Raw genomic sequence first — 25308 nt, 5'->3', positions numbered from 1 at the left:
ATATAATACGTCCCGTACGGACTCTAGCTGCCGGGTTAGTGTAAAGCAGTTTCACCCATGCGATATAATCAGGGCCAATTCCCATTTGGGCCATAACTTTATAAAGGAAGTCCCACTCTAGGCTGTCAAAGGCTTTTTCAATGTCTACTGCCAATATGCCCGGAGATTCAGTTGAGGAGGTTATTCCGTTCATGACTGAAAAGAGCCTGCGTATATTTCCTGCTGTGTTACGGCCTGGAATGAAGCCTGCTTGGTCTGGGTGAATGAAAGAAGGCATCAGAGGAAGGAGTCTGGTTGCTAAGGCTTTGCTGAGTATCTTGTAATCGAGGTTCAACATGGAGAGGGGCCTGTATGCCCCCATCCCAGTTGGATCCTTGCCGGGCTTGAGTAGCGGGACTATAATGGCTTCCCTAGTAGTTTCAGGTAATAGGCCCTGATCCTTGGCGCATTTAAACATTTTTTCCAAGCTAGGTGCGAATATCTCAGCAAAAGTTTTGTAAAATTCGGCAGGCATGCCGTCAGTTCCAGGTGTTTTTCCACTTGCCAAGTCTTTCACAGCCCCTTTGATCTCATCTGGTGTGATGTTTCCTTCTAGTGTATCGGTGGCTATTGGTTCCCAGGGTTTTAAGTTTAATGTTAATAGGTATTGGTCAGTTAGGTCTCTACTTAGGTTAGATCTTTTTTGGTATAGTGATTCATAAAAGGCCAGAAACTGGGCATTAATCTGTTTCGGGTCGTGTATTTGGGTCCCATCTCCTGTGGTTAGGCTCATTATAGGGGGGGATTTTTCTGACTGCGATATTACCCAGGTGAGCAGTTTACTCGCTTTATCTCTTTCGCCATGCACTCTTGCGAGATACTGCTTATGGTCGAAGCATCTGAGACGTTCGACACAGTGTGTTACTTTTGATCTGTCTTCCTGTAGTTGGGATTGTAAGTGAGGGTTTCCAGGTCTATTTTTCTCTGTTTCTCTTAATACATCTTCGGCTTTCTCAGTCTCTCCTAGTAAGGTCCTACGTATCCCTACTGTTTCAGCAATGCATCTCCCTCTTATTACTACTTTAAAGGCATCCCATTCTATTAGTCCGCTAGTCGTGGAGTTGCTATTTTCTCCGAAATAATGTTCTATGGCTTGTCGGATATCATCTCGGAAAGGGGGGTCTTCTAGTAATTCGGGTTTAAATCTCCATGTGGGTATGCATGGGGTGAAGGACCCCCATCCTAATGACAGCAACTGGGGGTTATGGTCGGATATTGTGCGAGACAAGTATTCTGTGTTTAATACAAGTAAGTGTATGTCTGGCGAGCACAAGAAGGAGTCTAATCTAACATGGAGCTCGTGGAGGGCAGAGAAAAAGGAGTAGTCCTTGGCGCTAGGATGTAGTTTACGCCAGGTGTCGATGAGGCCCCAATTTGCCTGCAATGTGGTGAACTGTTGAGCTATCTTCACTAATGGAGAGTGTGGTAGGGGAGGATGTGATCTATCTGCACTTACGTCACTTACACAGTTAAAATCACCACCCACTATTACCGGTGCTTGCAGGAATGTTTTACGCCGCGGCTCTCACCGCGGCGCTCGCCGCGGCCGCGGGCTCAGGTTGCCGCGGCGTGGCACGTCAATCTCGCCGCGGCCGACGCCCCGGTCGCGGGGAGCGCCGCGGCCGGCGCTCGAGTTGCGACGACCACCACGGTTGACGCTTGGGTCGCGGGGGATGCCGCGGCTCAGGCGAAAACCAGGGAGGCTCCAAGGAGCCGGTTTAAGGGTCGCGGCACTCGCCGCCTCCCCTATTATACATTTTACCATAAAAACAGATGCGGCAGGGCCGCTTACAGCGCGTGATGCGCTTTACCGTTTCTTGCATGTTATATCACACTTACCGATATCCTGGGAACGAAACAGAACCCTTACACATGGTGCACCTTATACTTGTCCTTTTTTCTCTCAGCATGCTGACCACTCCCTCTCTACCCAGCATGCATTGTTTTACGCACATACCTAATTCACTATTGTTATCTCTTCCCCAATCCAAGATGGCGGTGTTCTACTTCCTGTTTCCTGTTTCCTGTCCAGGGGTATATAAGGGGATTCCAACTGCCTGTTCATTGCGTTGCAACACTCCTTGGTGATAGTCACGCTCCTATTTGATATCCTTCTGCGAATCCTGTCTGTTCCTGATCTGCCTTGTTTTCCTGCCTTCCCGAACTGCGGTCCTAATACCCTGGTGTCCTCCTTTTCGTTTCAGGGAGTTCCTGTGGAGGTTTTTTACCCTACTGGGGTTTTTCCTCTGGGACTCCTTCTGGAGGGCACGGACTGTAGTGGTTCGCTCATACCAAACAGCACCGTGGCTACCGGAAGGGGTCGCCCCTACCTCGGCCAGAGCAGAACCCGTCGGAACAAGGACCGTTCCCCTACACCTCTCCGCTGCGAGGGTAAGACCATTGAGAACCGCAACAGATTGCAACGACCACAATTCCAGTTGCAGTCCGGAACTATGGATAACCCAGTGGCAAACACGGAACCTACTAACCAGGACCTACTGGCGACGATACAACAACAGGCTCAAGAACTCCAGCAATTACGTACTGAGAATACTGTTTATCGACAAGCCTTTGCCTCCAGGACCACAGATGTCCCTGCAGTAGCCGCCTCTACACCTCGATTTTCCGGGGATCCCACCACATTAAAAGAATTCCTGGATGCCTTAACGGTGTACTTTGCCTTTCGCCCCTCGCAATTTGTACAAGATAAGACCAAGGTGGGGTATTTGATTAGTGCCTTATCAGGACCAGCCTTGGCCTGGGCCACACCTCTAGTAACCAGAAACGATCCCTGTCTATCTAATTATTCCACCTTTATCACTACTTTTAAACAGATGTTTGAACGCCCTGGACTCGAGGCGTCAGCAGAAGAGGCTCTTTGCGAAGTCCAACAAGGGAGTCAGGATGTATTACAATACATCACCCGTTTCAGACAATTAGCTGCAGAAACAACCTGGGTGGAACGTACCTTGGTGACACTCTTCCGTAGAGGTCTAAGAGAGGACATCAAAGATGAACTAGTACATTCTGCCAGGATAGAAAACCTCAAAGGGTTGATGGACCAAGCACTAACGATAGAGTATCGGTTAAATGAACGACGAATGGAGAAAAAGAAGAGTCGTTTGCCTTCTCACTCAGTACCATCTCGTCCCTTCGCCCATCGTTCCGAGGAAGCCCGCCCTGAATCCAAAGGGAATACCGAGGAAGAGCCCATGCAGATTGACACAGCTCGCGGACCTCTATCCGCCAGCGAAAGGGAACATAGACGAAGGAAGGGGCTTTGCCTATATTGTGGTGCAGCTGGTCACCTAATTCGCGCCTGCCCCATTCGTCCAACCAAGCCCTTGGGAAACGCCAACTCCCGTCCCCAGTAAGAAGGGTGAGGACGGGATATCGTGATATACCTTCTATTTGCTCTTCCAGGGAGGAAGGAACTGCTCTTTTTCTCTTACCAGTTACCCTCCATTTAACTGATGGCCGCGAAGCAAGAACTTTGGCTTTATTGGATTGCGGAGCCAGTGGCCTATATTTAGATGAAACCTGGGCCAAAGAACAACAGATAACACAAATACCCAAAGATATACCAGAACAGGTACATACTGTTGATGGGTCGCTCTTGGCCTCTGGACCTGTACAATACACCACCCCTACCTTCTGTTTACAGTTCGTTAAACATCAGGAAATTCTCTTGTTTGACTTAATCTCATCACCACACCATGTCATGATCCTGGGAATTCCATGGCTTACACGGCACAATCCTTACATCAACTGGGAAACAAAAACCATTTCGTTATCCTCCCATTTTTGTCAACACCATTGCTATCCGGCCGGGGATTATTGGTCCCCAAAAAGTCTCTCAACAGCACCTGCCCAGGTGGGAGGATCCATTAATGTTCTACAGGGAGTTCCCAGACAGTATCAGGACTATATCGATGTATTCCAGAAGCCAGAAAGACCTGAATTGCCACCCCACAGGGAATACGACTGTGCCATTTCCTTAGAGCCAGACACTGTAGTTCCTTTTGGGCGGATGTACTCCCTCACCGAACCAGAGAAACAAATTCTGAAGGAGTACCTAGATGAGAATCTACAAAGTGGGTTAATAACTCCCTCCTCTTCACCCGCCGGGGCTCCTCTTTTCTTCGTACCAAAGAAAACCAAAGATCTGCGTCCCTGTATCGACTTCAGAGGGTTAAACAGGATCACTATCAAAGACCGGTATCCGTTACCCCTCATCAAAGACATCTTAGAAGCAGTCAGAGGAGCCAAGAGATTCACCAAGCTGGATCTCCGAGGAGCCTATCATCTGCTAAGAATCAGAGAAGGTGATGAGTGGAAGACCGCCTTTAGAACACCTTTTGGTCACTACGAGTATAGAGTAATGCCCTTCGGACTCACTAATGCCCCTTCCATCTTTCAAAGATTCATGGATTCTATCTTTTCTGATCTTTTGCAACAAACAGTGGTAGTGTATCTTGACGATATCCTAATTTATTCGGTTCATCCAGAGGAACATTCCAAGCACGTCCGCCAAGTCTTAGAAAGACTCCGACAACATCATTTGTTCTGTAAGCCTGAAAAATGCGAATTTGATCAGATAGAAGTGAAATATTTGGGATACTGTATAGACCAAACCGGAATTGCCATGGACTCAGACAAAGTACAGGCTATATTGAACTGGCCATCTCCTTCTTCCATCAAGGAGACTCAATGTTTTCTGGGACTAGCCAACTTCTACCGGCAGTTCATAGCAGACTTTGCCCAGAGAACCAGCTTCATTACTCAAACCCTCAAAAAGGAACACCTAAAGAAAGGTTTTTGTTGGACACCAGGCGCCGAGTCAGCTTTTCAGGACTTAAAGAAAGCCTTTAGTCAAGCCCCTATTCTTCGACACCCAGACACTAGCAAACAATTCATTGTTGTCACAGACGCCTCAGAAAGAGCCATTGGGGCTGCCTTGTTACAAAGACAAGACGATGATGACCTAGAACACCCTGTATTCTATCTATCACACATTCTATCTGATTCTGAGCGAAACTATTCCGTGCTAGAACGCGAATTACTCGCCTTAAAGGTCGCGTGCACTGAATGGAGACACTTTTTGATGGGATCAAAGGAGCCCTTCGAAGCCCGGACCGATCATAGAAATCTACAGTGTTTAAGAAATTTCCAGTGCCAAAATAGCCGGCAGGCTCGATGGGCCTTCTTCTTCAGCCAATATGATTTCTATATCACCTACATCCCTGGTTCTCAGAACATCCTGGCGGATGCCCTGTCCCGACGTTATCCTGGGTGCGGTGATTCCGCGGTTCAAAACTTATTCGACAACAATAAAATCATAGGAGTAGCACAGACCTTTTTAGATTAAGTCAAGTCTGAATATGCCCGTCTACACGAAACAGAACTAAAAAGGTTACGTCCACAGCTGCACATAGATCATGACTACTATTATCATGATGAGGCCCTGTTTTTACCCACTAAAACAGTGCAAATCGAAGCTTTACGCATGTGCCATGATTCTCCTACTGCAGGTCATCGAGGAGTGAAAGCGACTCAAGATCTTTTGCTTCGCTCTTTCTGGTGGCCAACTCTCAAGGCTGACACTGAGGCATATGTGTTATCCTGTCCTACATGTGCTCAAGCCAAGACACCCCGAACCAGACCTGTGGGGTTACTCCGCCCATTACCTGTTCCCCCAGGCCCATGGCATACCATATCCACCGATTTTATGTGCGCATTACCTTCCTCAATGGGAAACCACGTCATAATGGTAACTGTGGACTCCTTCACCAAGATGGCCCACTTCACGGCCTTGAGAAAGTTACCTACGGCAAAGGAGTTAAGTCAGGTCTTTACTCAAGAAATTTTCAGGCTACATGGGCTACCCCAAGTTATTATATCAGACAGGGGTCCTCAATATATCTCCCGTTTCTGGAACCAATTCTGCAAGATCTTGGGGATCCAGGTGGCCTTGTCATCCGGGTTCCACCCTCAAACCAATGGACAAACAGAACGACTCAATCAGGGTCTCGAGCAGTGCTTACGTAGCTTCTGTAACGCTACACAAAGTAATTGGGCTCCCTACTTACCGCTTGCAGAATTCTCCTATAATAACTCTCTACACAGTGCCTCTAAAGTCTCTCCTTTCTATGGCTCCTATGGTTTCCATCCCAGGGCCTTCCCAACTCCCCTGAGAGACAACTCCAACCTTCCCGCCATCTCCTCTTTCGTTCGACAGCTACGGGGTATACAGAGAATTATCCATTCCAACCTTGTGTCCACCAAGTCCCGCATGAAGACAATAGCAGATAGGAGACGCTGTGTGGCTCCTCTATATCAGGTCCATGATAAGGTCTGGCTCTCCTCTAGATTCCTACCTCTCCGACTCACCCAAAACAAATTCAAACCCCGCTTTTATGGTCCCTTTCTCATTCTCAAGAAAATCAACCCAGTATCTATGCGTCTTCGCCTACCTCGGACATGGAAGATCCATCCGGTATTTCATGTCTCGCAGTTGAAACCTTACCGTCCTGATCTTTTTCATAGACAGTTACCCTGTCCCCCTCCTCTGTTGGTTGACAATGTACCGGAGTACGAAGTTCAGGAGGTTTGTGACTCTCGGTTTTTCCATGGGCGCCTCCAATACCTTCTTCATTGGAAGGGATTCCCTATGAGTGAGTGTTCCTGGGAGGATGCCTCTTCGGTTCATGCTCCTCTCTTGATCCGCCGCTTTTTTCGGCTCTTCCCTCACAAACCCGGGGCCTCGGGGGGGGGCATACTGTTACGCCGCGGCTCTCACCGCGGCGCTCGCCGCGGCCGCGGGCTCAGGTTGCCACGGCACTGCACGTCAATCTCGCCGCGGCCGACGCCCCGGTCGCGGGGAGCGCCGCGGCCGGCGCTCGAGTTGCGACGACCACCACGGTTGACGCTTGGGTCGCGGGGGATGCCGCGGCTCAGGCGAAAACCAGGGAGGCTCCAAGGAGCCGGTTTAAGGGTCGCGGCACTCGCCGCCTCCCCTATTATACATTTTACCATAAAAACAGACGCGGCAGGGCCGCTTACAGCGCGTGATGCGCTTTACCGTTTCTTGCATGTTATATCACACTTACCGATATCCTGGGAACGAAACAGAACCCTTACACATGGTGCACCTTATACTTGTCCTTTTTTCTCTCAGCATGCTGACCACTCCCTCTCTACCCAGCATGCATTGTTTTACGCACATACCTAATTCACTATTGTTATCTCTTCCCCAATCCAAGATGGCGGTGTTCTACTTCCTGTTTCCTGTTTCCTGTCCAGGGGTATATAAGGGGATTCCAACTGCCTGTTCATTGCGTTGCAACACTCCTTGGTGATAGTCACGCTCCTATTTGATATCCTTCTGCGAATCCTGTCTGTTCCTGATCTGCCTTGTTTTCCTGCCTTCCCGAACTGCGGTCCTAATACCCTGGTGTCCTCCTTTTCGTTTCAGGGAGTTCCTGTGGAGGTTTTTTACCCTACTGGGGTTTTTCCTCTGGGACTCCTTCTGGAGGGCACGGACTGTAGTGGTTCGCTCATACCAAACAGCACCGTGGCTACCGGAAGGGGTCGCCCCTACCTCGGCCAGAGCAGAACCCGTCGGAACAAGGACCGTTCCCCTACACCTCTCCGCTGCGAGGGTAAGACCATTGAGAACCGCAACAGAATGTTGCTAGTGTACTGGATAGTCGAGTGAAGAAGTCACCCTGTCCAGTGTTAGGGGCGTATACATTGATTAGTGTTATGTCCTTCCCCTCCAGTCTGCCCTTGATCGCTACGAATCTCCCTTCTGGGTCCACCTGGCTATCTGTCAACTGAAATGGGACCCCTGCTTGAATCCAAATCGGAGTGCCCCTCGAGTATACTGAATAAGTAGTATGAAATGCCTGACCTCTCCATCTTTTTTGTAAGGCTTTGCCCTCCTTCGATGTTAAGTGAGTTTCCTGTAACATAGCTATTTGGATACCCCTTCTCTGCAAATAAGAAGATATCTTATATCTCTTGACTAAAGAGTTCATACCCCTGATGTTCCAGGTAAGGACCTTATATGATTTTGGTATATCCATAGTAGTGTTTTGTGGTTCTACTGGGGGGTGATTTCTGGCAACCTAGTAGTGTGATAGGTTCCCTGGTAATTTATTGTTCCCTGCTCCATTTTGCACTTTCTGTGGTAATTCTCGGACCGATTTTAAACCCTAGTAAATTCCCCAACATAAAAGCTACCCAACTCCCCATCCCTGGGACAAAAGTCGAACCTCTCTCGCCCAAACTTGTGTGAAATAAAGAAAAAGTCAACTGTCCAACCACGTGGGGGGTGCCTCAGTTAGCAAACCGAAGCTCAGCAAGGCGATCTCTCCTCAGCCTCCGGGTGGAAGAAGGACTGAAATTCTGCGGCTCCAGGGTTTCGATTATCGGGCGTCAGCGAGTTAGTTTCTTCTTGCATACTTTTAATTCGGTTTTAGAATCTGTGAGTGTACGCCTAGTTGTCCCAGAGGTTTACATACATCATATTTCCCAGGAGTTCTGTTTGTGCTTCAAGGATGTACTTCATATTATGGTGTCTGACGTCCCTGGGGTTACATCTGGGCCCTTTTGGTTAGGCGTGAGTGACAAATCTGATTCATGTTCCGAGTCTGATTGATTTACGTCACTAAGCGTTTGCTTAGGTGAGCTCTGTTCATAACAGCCGAGGGACACAGCTGCCTCCACTGCTTTTTGACGGTTGTTTAAAATCTCCAGAGGGGATGGACTAGTGCGCCTTGTAGTGTTTCTGCTGATAGTTTTTCCTTTAGGGTTTAGTTGGTGTCTTTCAAGGATAATTCATTTCTCGTTGGGATGTTGCTTGTCCATCCAGTTCCAAACCTCCTCCGCCGAGTTAAAAAACTGTGTTGGCCGGGAATAGCATCCCGTATTGGACCCCTACATTTCTGAGTCTCTGTTTAGCCTCCCTGAAAGAAGCCCTCTGCCTTAACACTTCTCGCGAAAAGTCGGGGAAGATCCGAATCACTTGGTTGTCCAGTAAGCAGTCTCCCTTTTTCCTACTTTGGGTGAGTAAATGGTCTCTGTCTTTATAGTGCAATAGTTTGGCCACCACCGGTCTAGCACGAGCGCCCAGCGGAGGAGGACGTGCTGGGACTCTATGTGCTCTTTCCACTGCAAAAAATTGGGACAGTCCCTTGTTCGCTTTATTTTCCTTCAGCCATTTTTCAAGGAAGTCAACCATGTTGTTTCCTTCGATTTTCTCCGGTAGTCCCATGATTCTGATGTTATTTCTTCTCGATCTGTTTTCTGCATCTTCCGCCCTCAGTTCCAAGTCTTTTATTTGTTTCTCCATTTGTCCTGTTGCTTTGGAAGTGCCTTGGAGCTCTGGTCCCAGTTCATTCAGCAGTTTTTCTGTCGAGGTCACTCTTTCTGCTAGGCGCCGGTGATCGTCTCTGAGTACTGTAAGGTCCGACGCGAGGGAGTCTATTTTCATCTCAAGAGCGTTTCTGGAGGCCGCGATAGCCTGTATTACATCTTGTAGAGTAGGTTCTTTTGTGGCTCCCCCCTCTGCCGAGGAAGATCTCCCCATAACCTCCTGTTCTGGGGGTGCATTGTCTGCTATAGCCCTAGTATTATCGGTTTCTCGCCTTCTATTTAGTTTGCCCATCTCTGGTGTAGTGCGGCGTTTTTGCTGGTAATCACTTGATAGGTAAAGGTAGTATGGAGCCAATGATAGTGTTTACCTGTTTTTCCAAAATTTGCTGGATGGGCCCACCTGGGTCCGGCACCTGGGGGGTGGAGGCCTGTCTTTTATTGAGCCAAATGTCTTAGATTATTAAACTGGATTGGCGAATAATCTGTGTTACTTGTCTGAATTTAGGGGTAATGCGTGTGGCCGGGCTGTATTTTTAAGTTACCCCATCGTCCCTTTCTTTATTCGACCGCTAGTCGATTTATCTGTTAGAAATGTCTGATTTGGCTATTGTTAGATCGGTGTCTTCTTAGTGGCCGTTTCTCACTGTTCTGGCTTGGGGAGGCGTCTCTCTGCTCCGGTTCCCCGTATCACTGGTCCGGCCGATTTCCCACCCCTTCTTAAGCGGCCTCGCTAGGTTTCAGCCTCGTTACGTCAGGTCCCTTCTCACCTTTGGTTGCTTTCTCGCTATTCGGGTCTCCAGATTACAGCGCCCTGGGCCATCTCCCCCTGGTGAGCCTATCACGGTTTACTGTGTCGGATTGCTGCGCTCTCGATCCCCTCTTGGTGCCAGGCCTCCTCACCTCCTCTTATAACGACACCGCTGTGCCGGGCCGTCTCCTCCAGCGTTGCCCATCGGTCGATTTCTTCCTTCTTTCTACTCGTTCTGGCTCAGTATGGTTCGGTCTAGGTCTCCGTGTTTCTCTCAGTCAGCCGAGGTACTGCCCTAGGGTGTTTTCCCGGCCGCCCAGGTTCCGGAGTGCATGGCCGCCGCCATCTTGTCCCCTCGAGTTTTTTTCCGATTTGCATCTAGCCCATTCATATCGGAGCCCAATCAGCAGTTTCTGGGGGTCAGAAGCCGAACATCGGTAGTCCGGGGAGTCACCACGCATTCCGCTCCTTCTGTGCGGAATCTGGAGCCGAATTGATTAATATTATGCAATGCTCATGAACTTACACATGATGTCACAAATTACACAACTGATGACATCACAGGTGACTTAACTTGCCACTTCATCACATCATGGATGATATCAGTGAAGATACTTGAACTTCAGTCTTGCTTCTACAGTTATTGTTTAATAGTCCCATTATTAGTTGTTAGAAATGGGGTCTCTGGTTGCCAGTCAGTTTGCACTCTGTCCAAGCAGGGACCCTCGCTCTAGTTAGGGTAAAGGAGAAACACACCTGGGTAACCCCCACAAACCCCCTTGGTAGATTGGCACAAGCAGAACTGGTTAACCGCAGAAGCAATGTGAAAAATATTTGTAACAACACACACAGTAACTCAGTGAAAACACTACAAAATGGACACTACACCAGTTTAGAAAAATAGGTGATATTTATCTAAATCAAACAAGACCAAAATGACAAAAATCCAACGTACACAAGTCAACATATGATTTTTAAAAGAATAAGTCTTAATCCTTGGAAAACAGTGAGAATGTTGTTGTTAAACAAAAGTACCTGGTCCGTGTAAAAAATAAAGCTGCGCGAGCATGCGTCGGAAAAGTCAGCAATGCGTCGATTCCTTACTCGCAAGTGAGGCCATGCGTTTTTTCATCCTCCGGTCATTTATCTTCCTTGAAATAGAGATATGCGTCAATTTCCGGACCAGCACCTCGGGTCAAGGCAGGTTTTACATAGATTTTTCACACCCAGCGATGTTGCAGTAAAATCCGGTCGCACTGTGCCAGAAAACCGTGCTGCGTGGAGTTTGAGTCGTTATCAGCAGCCGCTAGCGTATGTTGCACATGATTTCTCCAGCTCCAGCTGTGATGCGTCGATCTTCCAGCCGCAATGCAGCCTCAGAGTCTATTTCAGCTGCGAGGATGGTGGCGTGTCCTTTACCTTCTGCGTTGTGGATGGTGTATCGAAAATATCCCCACACAGCGGTCTTTGAGAAGATTTCAGTCCTTTTCCACCAGCTTCACCTTTCAGGGGTCCATGGACTGGTTGGGGCACCACTTGGCAGGACAGGAGTCTCACCAGAGAGTCCAGGTGCAGGCAGAGGAAGTCTTTGATGGCCCTGAGACTTCAACAACAGGAGGCAAGCTCAACTCAAGCCCTTCGAGATTCATCTCAAGCAGGTATGCACAACTAAGTCCAGTCTTTGTCCCCTTTCACAGGCAGAAGCAGCAACTGCAGGATAGCCCAGCAAAGCAAAGTCATAGGCAGGGGCAGCACTTCTCCTCAGCTCGTCAGCTCTTCTCCTGGGCAGAGGTTCCTCTTGAATTCTTGAAGCAATCTGATTTTCAGGGATTTTGAGTCTAATACTTATACCCCTTTCTGCCTTTGAAGTTGCCAAACTTCAACAGAAAGTTACTGTTGTTCACAAGATCCTGCCTTGCCCAGGCCAGGCTACAGGCTCACGCCAGGGGGTTGTATACTGCATTGTGTGAGGGCAGGCACAGTCCATCCAGGTGTAAGAGCCCACTCCACGCTCCATTCTATCTCAGATGGCCCATCAGGATATGCAGGCTACTTCACAGTTCCCTTTGTCTCACTGTCTAGAGGGAATTCACACCAGCCCAAGTCACAGAATGGTTTAAGCAAGAAAGTACCCACTTTCTAAAAGTGGAATTTTCAAACTGACAATTTAAAAAACAGCTTACCAAAAGATTTATTTTTAATTTGTGAGTGCAGAGCCACCAAACTCCATATTTCGATCTGCCCTCAAAGGAAATCTGCGCTTAAATATTTAAGGGCAGCCCCCATGTTAACCTATGAGGGAGACTGGCCTTGCAACAGTGAAAGCTGAGTTTAGCAGAATTTCACTGTTAGGACATGTAAAACAGACCAGTACATGTCCCTCCTTTAACATACACTGCACCCTGCCCCTCATGCTACCTGGGGCCTATCTTAGGAGTGCCTTACGTGTAGGAAAAGGAAAGGTGTAAGCCTGGAAAGTGGATACACTTGCCAGATCAAATTGGCAGCTTAAAACTGCACACACAGACACTGCAGTGGCAGGTCTGAGCCATGTTTAGAGGGTTACTCAGGTGGGTGGCACAACCAGTCCTGCAGGCCCACCAGTAGCATTTGATTTACAGGCCCTAGGCACCTCTAGTGCACTTTACTAGGGAGTTACCAGTAAATCAAATATGTCAATCAGGAATAGAACAAATACACTTACAATTTACTCAGGAGCACTTGCACTTTAGCACTGGTCAACAGTGGTAAAGTGTTCAGAGTACCAAAACAGCAAAACCAGAGTCCAGCACACAGTCAAAACATGAGAAGCAGAGGAAGAAAAGACACGGGAGACCACACCAAGGATACCAGGTCTAAAATTTGTCCATAGTTTTTCTCCCCGAAATCATAGATTTCCACTACCTCGTTATTACAGATACTGGGCAAATCAGGAACACCAGGTGAGGGGGTCCAAAATACTCCAGACTATGGGACACTGGGTATCAGCAAGCAGAAATCTGTGTTTTCTCGCCGATTTGCACGTGTTCTGTCACTTACAAGCCCCATCAGGAACATCAGACCACTATAGGTGGCTTTGTATTGAAAATGCGTGTATTGGCAGCAGTGTTAGCTATCTTTGTAAATGGATGACACCAGCAATGACATCATTAAAGACATCACTTCTGACATAACATCTTGCTCTATGAAGTGCTTTTTGCAAAGCCTCAGACTTCACTTGTCCTTACATTCCTATCTGACTAGACAGGGCTGCACATGAGATACAGCTGACTATCCTAAGCATGCATGGACAGCAGGACTTGTGAGGCGTTGTAGATGGATCAATGGAGGGGGTCAGATAGTGCATCAGTGCTGCATGTTTGAATACTGTGGGACAGGCTGGCAGTGATGCCAGTGAACTCTGCAGAAAACGAATGCCAAGGCAAAAGTCAACAGAATGCTCCTTTCCAATTGAGAAAATGTAGGGGTATGAGGTTTGTAATCGTAAATTGTGCCAGGCAACAACCCCTCTAATTATATTGGCGCTGTTTGTATGTTTACACCATGCAGAAGGGACCTGATACAGTGTCCCTTTTAACACTGGTACAACGGGATCACACAATGTCATCGCCTGAAAGTTACACCCTGGTTCCATATTATGGATCTTCTCCTCTTTGCCTCTGCCAGCTATTCAGAATACAGGAAAACACTTCATGAAGTTCCCAAAACTGAAAATGCGATGCCTACAAATTCGCAGCCAACAATGTACAGATTTTTTTTACTACATGAATTAGGTGGTGGTGAAAATACCTTTGATTTCTGTTCACTTTCTACACGATTATTAAATGCGTTCGTATTTCAGGCAAATCACTATTTTCAGTCTTTCTCCGTGCATCATAATAATATTAAATATACCATGTTAATAAACCACGAATCAATAAATGCAAGACTGTAAGATTTTATAGTGAAAAAACTGCTGCCAATAATGCATGAAGTCCCCAGTACAAATTATACAAACGTTTGCGAGGTAGCTTTTGCTTTCAACACACTTTGAAGCAGTAAGATTAGCGAAATTGTCACAATTTCCTCTATCTACCAAGCTTTCAACTACAAAAATAGTTATGATTGACGGCGTTGACGACGATGATGATGATTGTTAATAATATTGTTGTCCCCATTATAGTTGAATTATTATTATTATTATTATTATTGTTGGTATTACGCTGTAGTATATATTTCTATTTTAGATATGTCATTATATTACATAATATTATTATAATATATCATTACATTTTTTACTAGAGCAAATAATAATCATCATCATCAGATTAACGCTTTGTCATACATTCCCACTGCAACTTTGTGACCTCCTCTATCAACTCCATTGTTTATTCTCTCCTTTCTTCATTTTGATATGTTGCTCCTGGCAGGAAACTAGTTACGTCTTCCTCCCAGACCACGACCGAGACTACTTGTTGGCCAAGGCAGCTATAACTCACCAGGACGTGGATCAGGGAAAAGACAAGGGCAAGCGGTAAGTCCTCCATGGTCCTGTGGGAGTGTAAATAGGGTTTGTTAAAGGCTGAACATGACTGCAAAGAGTTGTATGCCAATATAGCAATGCTAATAATGCTTGTCTACAATTATAACACATCCAATACATCGCCTTCCAGTACATCGTCAAGGTATATGTATTATTGTTTTTACCTTCATATTATCAACCTAACCCTACTAAATACTGAATTAATTTATTATGCTTACCTTGTGATATAGTGGTTAGGCCACTGTCTTCGATGTGATAATGCAAGATTTATAGTGAGGTATACCCTGCAGAGTTGCTAACTAGAGATGAATGTGTGTATACATGTTTTATGTCAACTTCCATGGGTGTATGACTGAAGCAGCAGAGAGGACGTGGTAGGAATATGGCCATTTCGAAAAACAAAATTAGCTGACGTGGTGCCTCTGATTTTTTGTATAGTTTCAAAACCACTTCCTGGATACTCCTTCAAAATATAAATATTCCTTATCTTGATTACTATGACAGCCGGTAGCTTGACTTCTACCCCAGAGTACTACATTCTGCTGGTTCCAGAGTCCCTCTACTGACACAGTGAAAACAATTGCTGGTCTCCACTCATCTCACAAAGCTTTTCCCTATTTTAAGTCTGCCAGCAGAGAGCCATTCCATATTTCTGATCATGCTGCAATTGTAAGAAATTGGGTTACTGATTGAGGGAGGGGTGAGACCCTTCTCAAGCAGCAACCACAATTCTTCTCAGGATGAAGTCGCAAGCAAACCCTAAATTAACCTGTGCTCACCCCTAAGGTAGCTTGAAAAAGAGCAGTCAGCTTAACTCAGAGGCAATGTGTAAAGCATTTGTGCAAACTTCAAACAGTAACAGAAGGATAACACAAAAAAGGAGCCCACAGCAGAGTTAGAAAAATAGAATATCTTTTTAACAAATAACACAAGACCAAAACAACAAAAGTAGATCCAAATATATTTGATTTTGAAGTTTTTTTTTACAAAATAGCACCAAAAGTCGTAAAGCACCAACTGTAGATATCTGGCAGCACTGGGCCGGGACAAAGTCACAAGTTCAGCCCGACTGCAATGGAGCATGACCCAACTACAGAGACTCAGTTAGGCCATCTGAACAAAGTACCCTCAATCCTGGCTTGTGGAGCCTTGCCATGATCTGCATCAAAGGTGTGTCGCACAACTGAGGCAATGCGTTGGTTCCGAGATGCATCAAGCCTGGTGTGTGGGGTCCTGTTGCATCATAGTTGAATATGCCGCTAACGGGGGCTAGCAAAGGGAAGTCCATAGTTGAGGATGCGTTGCACAGTCGGAGCCATGCATAGGTTCTGGGGAGCTGCAAGGCTGGTATGCAGAGTCTGGCATCATCATCGAAACTGCCATCGATAAAGGATGCAAGGTCCTGTGCTGAGGATGTGCCATACAAAGCAGCAACAGGCTGTGTTGTGATGCAAATCCTTGCAGCGGTTCCAATCTACGCAGCAGCAGCAATGCGTGGGTTCGGATCAGGGTTGCACAGCAGAGCAGTGTGTGGCTGTCTAGGAGGAATGCAAAAAGCTCAACTGTCAGATACATTCAGTCATGTGATGCAGGTACAGGCTATAGGCACTAAATAGCTAAAGCTAGAATATGCCAACTTTCTAAAAGTTTTATTTCAAAATTGTAATTAAAAATCGAGCTCCACCATAAGTTAGGATTTTTCATTACAATTCTAAAGACACCAAACATGAATGGGTCACCTGGTTCCATTTGAAAATTATAACTTCTTACATGTAATAAGGTAACTCCAATGTTAATCTATGAGAGAGGTAGGCCTTGCTATAGTGAAAAATGAGCTTTTGAATATGAGGACATATAAAACCTAAAGGTAAACCTTAAACAGGACACTGGCCCTGGGACTGGTTAGCAGTGCCCAGGGCACAACCAGAGTCAGAAAACACCAGTATCAGAAAAAATGGAGGAAAAACGTGAGGGGGCTTCTTCAATCAGCCCAGTTTTCTCACATTACATGATTGTGAGCCAAAAAGAATGACCAGTCATGAACATTCGCCGTAATGAGTATCCGACTGCGGTTTTCAGTCGCTGTGTGAATGCATGCATGATTGTTTCCTGTTTCACACATAAGCTTTATTCGGCCAACAGACCATCAAAGCAATACAATACAATACAATATAAATATAAATAAACATCATAATATCATATCAAAATTTAAAAAGAATAAAGTCCATGTTTGCCCGACTTAAAACAATTTCAATCATTGTAAATAAAAGATACGTATGCGCCATGCCGATACTAAAAACTTGCTTACTGCATAAATTGTCACATTTGAATTATGGCTTTTTAAAATCCTCAAAGCTAAAACATATTTCCTTAAGTTCAGTTCCCGACAGATTTTGCGAATCCATTTAAACCTTGGGGTTGAGTAAGCGGGACAAAAAAACATGAAATGTTCTACTGTTTCGGAAGAAGTGCCACATGCAGGACAAATATCAGAGCTTAACTTGGGTCCCCATCTACTCGTCAAGGCCTTCAAAGGTAATGTTCCGAATCGAAATCTGGCTTAAAAACTTTTACCTAGTAAATCAGGAATTATATCTAGGTATAGTTCGAACTCTGGGTACCATTTGAAATCAATAAACAAATTAGTTAGGTGACCATTCGATTTTTGGGAAATGTAATTATTACATATGTGGGACCAGTAAGCTCCTTTTAGTGCTTTTACATGGGACTTCACAAGTTGCTGAGGATTCTCCCAATAGTTCCTCAATCCCAGCATACAAAACCAACTGGATACGTGTTTAATCCATGGGATGGACATAGAGTTAGGGCTTTTTAACAATTCTAATAGAGAAGACTTATATATGGCCAGTTCGGGGACTATCCAAAGCCTCACCCAATATAATAGAGGCCGTAAGATAATTAGGTCAGCCATTCGTTTAAGCCCTAGGTCTAAAAATAGGGGGGTTAATGGGGTGCTAATAGGGCAAGCACATAAGGCCCGTGCAAAACTATTCTCAATTTTGGTTATCCTGCTGCTATCTGACATGCCCCAAATCTCTGCGCCATAAACTGCAGCACCCTGTGCCTTAGCCACGTAAATCTTTACTGCTGGAGACACAACTTTAGCGATCGTATTCCTATAAAGGCGCAATATGGATGCTGCCCGATGTTGCAAAAGCCCAGCACTCTTGCCAACTTGTTCCTCCCAGAGGAGTTAATCTGTAAGTCTCACACCCAAGTAGTCAATGGAGCTAACCTGGTCCAGAATAGCTCCATCTAACCTAATAGTACATTTCTTGCGAGGGCCAGAGCGAAGCACCATCAGTTTCGTTTTCTTCGAGTTCAGCTCTAGACCAAAATTCCAGCAGAATGAATTAAATCTATCCACGAGAATTTGCAAACCCATAGGGGTTTTTGAAATCAATAGAGAGTCATCCGCAAAAAGGAGAATAGGGATCTTCTGATTTACTAGGGTGGGAGCATCATTCTGGCATGTCATTAATTCTTGGACCACCTCGTTGATGAATAAGGAAAACAGAAGTGGTGCAAGCACACATCCCTGACGGACACCTCTTTTAATGGGGAATTTGTTTGTCAATTCACCTTGATTGCCCCATCTTACTTGCGCATATGTGCCTTCATGCATGCGTATCAATAGATGGATAATATCGGGTGGTGCCCCTATTTTGTGTAACACTCCCCAAAGCTTATCTCTAGGGACCAAATCAAAAGCAGAACGCAGATGCATGATTGTATTGCATTGCATGATTGCATTGTCTCAGTGGGTGTATATGTGTGTGTGTATGTGAATGTCATATGTTTCTTAATTTATGCTTGTAAGTGTTTCTAAGCTAGTATTTTTGTGTTGGTGTCTGTGAGGCTGTTTTTGTAAGCTAAACCGCTTGTGCTTAAATCTACGAAATTGTTTGCATGTATGGAAATTTTTGTCTGATCAAGTCCACACTTACACATCTATACATATAGCCAAATGTATACATACATACACACACATATATACATAATACTTAATACATTTTCTTTAGAAGCTACAAAGCCCTACTATAAAGGCAACCACGTGCACACACATGTAGTGATATTTATATAGTCATACTTTCACATGTGAGTTCTGCTTAAATATACATTGACTTTTAAATATTGGAATATATATTTGTTCTTTATTTGTGTAATTCTTTATAAATGTAAGCATCATCTCATGTACGTAAAGACGTGTACAAATGCCATCTACATATGAGACATAAATATGTCTGAATGTTTCAATGTACGTGCAGTGACTATATATATATATATATATACATATATATATATATACTTCTTTAGATATTTAAATACATTGTCAGACTCTTACAGGTACCTTCCCTATAATCATAGTCACATAATGAGACACACAGTCACTTACATATATGTTATCTATATACTATGACATACAGATATGTGTAATGCATAGATATTTATTTAAGGAATACATGTTTATTATTGTTTTTAATATACAATTATTTAGAATGTCTCATTTCAACTGGCGATGGTTCCCCATGGCGATGGTGACTCCTGCCGAGTTTCTATTTTACATACATTATACAAAAATTGAAAATAGATCAGACTACTGATTTATCGCCCTCTTGGACATAGGTGCAAAGGCCAATTCAAGAATTCATGTAGGGGACCTTGAAAAATTGGTAAAGTAAAAACAAATAATGCCCTTTTCCCAAACTGGATTCCGGCCCTGTTGTAGTACTCTTGACACCATAGTTGCTCTGTCCTCTAAAGTTCATCAATTAAATATCTACAGGGAACTCCTTTGTTTCACATATTGTATCTTGTGGACAAAGCTAGTAAACTGAAGCACAGCAGCCGTTTTGCTGAGGGACATTATTTCATTTTACTCTAAGACCTGAGCTAGGGTCAAGGTTTATAACAGATCCCGAGCCTCAGACCGAGTATGGGCAATTAGCAGGCTCTAATAAGGTTGTGGCCCGACCCCATTGCCATTCAGTCTTTATATAGCTAACATTGTCACAGTTCTTTTGAGGGCAGGCGATTCCCTGCTAAAGACAAATTAAATAGGTGTGCAAGACTATCAGCTAATGAAAGTTGAAGCTCTCTATGTCCTTGGATGGTCAGGGCTAGAACGAGGAAAGGATGGTGTGGTGGTAATGCTTCGTTTACTTACTTCTTTAATTACCTCTAGTTCGATGCCTCATCGTTTCAGTCCTTCATCCCTCCGTTACCTCCCTTTCTTCTGTCAGTAAAGATCTTTACAATCACAGGAAGTTACGTGGCGCTAGGCCAAGATATATAAGAAGGGGGCGGTTTTTAAGCTTTAGTTAAAACAGTAAAAGGGCCTTTCACATTTTATTTTATACTCCACCTTTAGTAGAGTGCGTGAAGTAATCCTGTCTCACGAGTAGAAATTACCTCACCAAGTCAGAACTGGGATGAGGAGGGAGAGGTGAGGTCATGTCATCATGCCAACTGATGAATGGCATACATTAACACGCCTCCCTTGTTACATTGCAATGAGAATAAATTATTTTGCTGCCACTATGTCATAGTGGGAAATTATATTATCTGACTGGAAGTAAGCATCTTTTCACCATTATAAATCACTGCCTATTTTAAATGAGTAGAGAAAGTTTCAGAAGTGGCATGGCGGGAACTCACAAATTGACCTAGAAACCTCATCTTGCTTGTTAATCTATCTGTTCAAATAACTATTGGCCTCTCTGCATCAAGGCGAAACGCAAATCTACTTGAATGCAGTTTGTTTTCAAAGAATTCCTCAAATGTGTGTTTAACGATGGAACATTACATTTTTTGCCAGTGTTGGAGAAGTGATTTATTGTGTGAAAATACTCAGCGTTTTTGTAAAAACTACGTTTTGTGCAGAACAAAGCACTCCAGAAAGCTTACTGTTCTGCTTGGTCATGTCCCACTTTACTAATGTTCAGGCCCCTCCCTCCACAGGCCTTCCAAGTACTTTGGTGAAAACTACACGAGAGAACAATTCAAGATTCTTCACCCAGACTTTATGCGTTACCTCAGAAACAGGTAAGGCAGCCTGTACTGCTCCAAACTTAATCTAAGACCTTATCTTGTGGATTTTATTGTTTACATTTACTTGGGACATATTATTTCTAAAATTCATATTTACTGCGTACATTGTTTGTTTCTAAAGCACGTTTGTACTTTAAATATAGGGGGTTAGTCCCACGTGTGGTGTGAATAGCGTTTTGGAAGTAGAATGAAGACCAGCAGACTTACAAACACATCTGGTGTAACTACTAGGCCAAAATTGCTCCAAACATAGATACTTGGCCTGTCCACTAAAAGGATGTGCGGGAGGCTCGCCATCCATGGTAAAATGTGGTCGAATGGTGCATATGAAAAGCACAATTTCTCATGTGAATTGGCAAACAGTAATAGGGGCACTCATGAAACATTCCAGTATTTCAGTGTCGACAAGGGGAGGCAGACCTCAGTCTGGGTTATGTGGGGCAACGAGGGTCAGATTACACAGATTGCAAGATCATATTTCTAAAACAAGTTGCTACTGCAGGAGACGCCTCTTTTGAAGCACTCTAGGATGGTGACTGAACAAGCGTGTAAATGGTATTCACTGAAAAAAAAAATACCGAGACATTTTAACATTTACCCTTCCTCATGGAAATGTAAGTTGAACAACTACAGCCATCCAAAGATTGTAAGCGAGTATGAAAACTGCTTCAAAGTCTGGGATTTAAAGCAATCCATGCCAGAAATGTGAAGTAGCCTGACTGACATGACACTGCACTGCACTCTTGGAGGGTGCCTGCCTTGAGGAAGAAGTGTCAAACGCCCCTTTAATGATAGTTAATACTATCTGTCCCCATTACATGCCTTTGTTTAAAGGGTTTTTATACTGATTTTTATGGGTCAATTCTAAATTCTAGTTGGAAAATATTAAAGAAAACAGAATATGCTGCATTTAGACTGGGACATGTACAATAAGGCAGGGGTGGCTCCTCCGTTAAGGTGGAGGAGCAACGCCCCTCTCCCCCCACCCCTGCCAGCAGCAGCAGCAAAACATTTATTATAAAACAATAATAAAATGTGTTTATTATTGTTTTATATTAAAGGGTGTGCAAAGCACCGCCCTCAGTGCGCACGTATGTTTGGCCATCCGTCTCGGGCAGGCCAAACACACATGCACATTGGGCTCTCACAAACCCAGCACTGTGTTGCTGGGTTGGAGACAGCAGACAGAGACTCTCACTCTGCCTCAGAGCTCCCTGGCTGGGCACTCCGTCCAGTCCTCACATTGCTTTCATGCTGTCAGCATCATGAAAGCAGCTTTAGGATTGGACGCAGGGCAGGCTGGGAGCCTATGCCTGCAGTGGAGGACTGTAGTGGATCGGAGTGCGGGGCAAAAAAGGTGAGTTTAAAAAAAAATGTATATATATTTTTTTGTCCGGCCACGCGCCTCCCACCCCTTTTTCCTCCTGCAAGCCACACTTGCAATAAGGCTCAGAATTACAAAGAGCTTGGGTTGACACAAAGGGGGTCATTACAACATTGGCGGGCGGCCGCCCGCCAAGCTGTAACCGCTGTGCGGCCGCCAATGCGGCCACACTCCCGCGGACCCCATTACAACATCCTAGTTTACGCCCGCCGGCCCAGCGGGGATGCGTCCGCAACAAAGGAGCCGGCTCCTAATGGAGCCGGCGGTGTTGCGGCCGTGCGACGGGTGCAGTAGCACCCGTCGCGCTTTTCACTGCTTGCTATGCAGACAGTGAAAAGCTGCACGGGGCCCCCAGGGTCCCCAGGACTCCCCTTACCGCCAGCCTCTTCCTGGCAGTGCAAACCGCCAGAAACAGGCTGGCGGTAGGGGAGTCATAATCCCCAGGGCAGCGCTGCTTGCAGCACTGCCCTGGCGGATTATCACCGCCGAGGCTAAAACGGCGGGAAACCGCCGGCCCCGGCGGTGCGACCGCGGCACTACCGCCGCGGTCGTAATATGGGTCTCCGTACCGCCAGCCTGTTGGCGGTACGGACGGCACATTACCCCTGGCGGTCGGTGACCCCCAAAGTCTTCTTCTGGGATTTACAAGCCAACACAAATCATGATTTGTGCTTTGTTGAAACCCAAAGTAATTCAACGCAGCCCAATGCCCTTCCTTGCATTACTCTGTGTCAGGGAGGTGTTCCATGGGTGAGGCATGGGTGTTCCCATCAGTCACCCATGGGTTTTGACACACATCCCTATCTACAAAGAATTGTAGACAGGGAGTTACAGCAAAATCCTGTGCCTCCCTGCGGCAAGTGTAACGAGGGGAAATGATTTTATCTTTCCTCGTTTTTGCAGCCATAAAACATAATTTCTCCTCGTTTTTTCAGCCTTAAATCGTAATTTTTGCTGAGGAAGGTACTCCTTTCTACACAAAAACTATGTTGACAACAATGCTGACCCCCTTGCTTTGTGGCGTAACGTGCCTGTGTTGGCACATGCAGTCATAAGTGCAGACAGAGAGCCGAACTGTGCAACTTCTGTGCCACATTTAAATAGATATGGAGCAGTTCTACTCTCTCCCAGTTCACACACCCAAACAATTTACTTGCTGTGATCTGTTGTGTGAACTCTTTGCAAATATGGCCCTAAATTTAAAACGAGCTACAAATGGTTGCTGGTATCAAGAGAAATCGGACAGTGGAGAGACCCAGTTAAAGCTGCCTCTAAACATTAGAAACGTTTGGTGTTGTGCTGGTGTTGAGAAGCATTAGTTCTGCTTAATCCACTATATGTTACACAATTTAATCAACTCCGACAAATATACAGTTAAAGCAGTGGCAAATATACTCCGTTGCATATTTCATGCACAAGTATGGATATTGTAAACAATTAAGCTACATGTATAAAACTTGATGAAAATCTACAATAAATATTTCAGCCAACGTTGCACCCATTCACACTCTCTTCATTGGCACCACGAGTATTGTCCTCCCTACTTTCTTCCTCACAAATTATACACGTTTCTACCCTCCCTGGTCCGCCTTCCCTATTCCGAACCGAACCAGTAGCCTTGAAGAGTTGTGTCTCATCTAATGAAAATATCCATAGTACATACTGTACGGTTCTTCAAAGTCTGTGCTATTGAGAAACATGGGTATTAATATCCTATGTTCAGGTTTACTTTGAGCCGTGCTGAGGAAATACTAGTTGCCTTTTGGGGGTAATTAAGTAGACATTTCACAAACAATCCTTCTTTTCAAACGATGTTCCTAGGTCAGTTGTGGTCATAGGAAGCGGTAATGTATCACGGTACTTGTTCTCACAAAATCTGAGTAGGAATAAAACCAATTATTTTAGCAAGTAGAGGCAGCTCAGTGTAAATAGTGTATGCTAAAATAGTATTATTACTAAAATAGCACTACTACTGCTGATAATATTTAAAATTATAACTTTGTTATTATTATTGGTATGATCATTAATGTTAATGATAATAATAATAGTCATTACATTTTTTGTTATTATTATTGTTATTATTATTGCTGTCAGCGACCATAACGTAATAATGATTTTATGATTGACAATAACAATAGTAATATTAGCTATATTTTATTAATAATATTAATATTAATAACAATACTAAAAAGAATGATAATAATAATAATAATAATAATAATGATAATAATAATAATAATAATTCCTATTGCTAATGTTAATGAGAATAATAATTATTATTATTGTTGTTGTTAACGACCATGAAATAATAATGATTTTATGATTGAAAATAATAATAATAGTAATAATAGCTATATAACAATAATCATCATAATTACTATTATTATTATTAACAATAATAATAATAATCACTACAGACAAGCAATAACTGGGGCTAGCAAACCTTTTTGCTGAATAGTGTTCTATCTGACAGAAAGTAAGTAGATTTCCTCACTGACGTGTACTACTAAGTAGTAGCATCCTGACTATTCTACAGCACTACTGCCACTTTACAAGCAAATGCCACTCGAGAAACTTCGCTATTTTTGCTATTTTCATATACGTCAATAAATGTATCTCAACTTTAGGCACGATTGAATAAATGTGTTATTTCTTACTAAACTTTTCCGAAACAAAACAGTGGAAGCACTATATATCATACTTAGGGGCCTGTCAGGAGTTTGGCAGGCAGGAATGTCCATCAAACTCCAGACGGGGTGGTCACCTCCATGGTAGCGACCTCCCCGTCAGCCCCTTTACAACTTTCCCACTGGGCTGACTGGTAAAAATCAAGGTTTCCGCCAGTCAGCCCAGTGGGAAAGGTGTGCAGCATTTTCTCCAGCTCATAATAGAGCCGGCGGAAATGCTGCCTCACGCAGGGGGCACCAACACCCACGGGCATGGGCAGTGCAGGGGACTTCCTGTGGCCCCTGCACTTGTTCTCCACCAGCTTTTTCATGGTAGTTGAACCACCATGAAAAGACTGGCGGAGAACAAAGTTATAATCAGCAGGGCAGAGCTGGGTTCAGCACGGCCCTGGCTGATTATAACCTGCACCACAGTCAGCCCATTGGAATCTGAGATCCTGGCAGGGACAGCAGTAGGTTGGCTTGTCTACTCGCCAAC

The 25308-nt window shown here is 44.8% G+C and overlaps 1 protein-coding gene across 3 annotated transcripts in view; it reads left to right on the top strand.

Annotated features, from left to right (window-relative positions):
* Positions 1–25308, top strand: part of LOC138245813 (alpha-N-acetylgalactosaminide alpha-2,6-sialyltransferase 2-like) — a 577537-nt gene that overhangs the window by 334929 nt on the left and 217300 nt on the right. For all 3 annotated transcript variants that reach the window (XM_069199748.1, XM_069199746.1, XM_069199747.1), the window contains exons 6-7: positions 14575–14678; positions 20670–20753. In XM_069199748.1, the coding sequence (XP_069055849.1) occupies positions 14575–14678; positions 20670–20753 (188 nt within the window). The remainder of the gene's footprint in view (positions 1–14574; positions 14679–20669; positions 20754–25308) is intronic.

This window comes from Pleurodeles waltl, chromosome 7, assembly GCF_031143425.1.
Source record: "Pleurodeles waltl isolate 20211129_DDA chromosome 7, aPleWal1.hap1.20221129, whole genome shotgun sequence".
Lineage (NCBI taxonomy): Eukaryota > Metazoa > Chordata > Amphibia > Caudata > Salamandridae > Pleurodeles > Pleurodeles waltl.
Note: the sequence above shows the minus strand (reverse complement) of the source record. Positions and strands in the feature narration are given on the sequence as shown.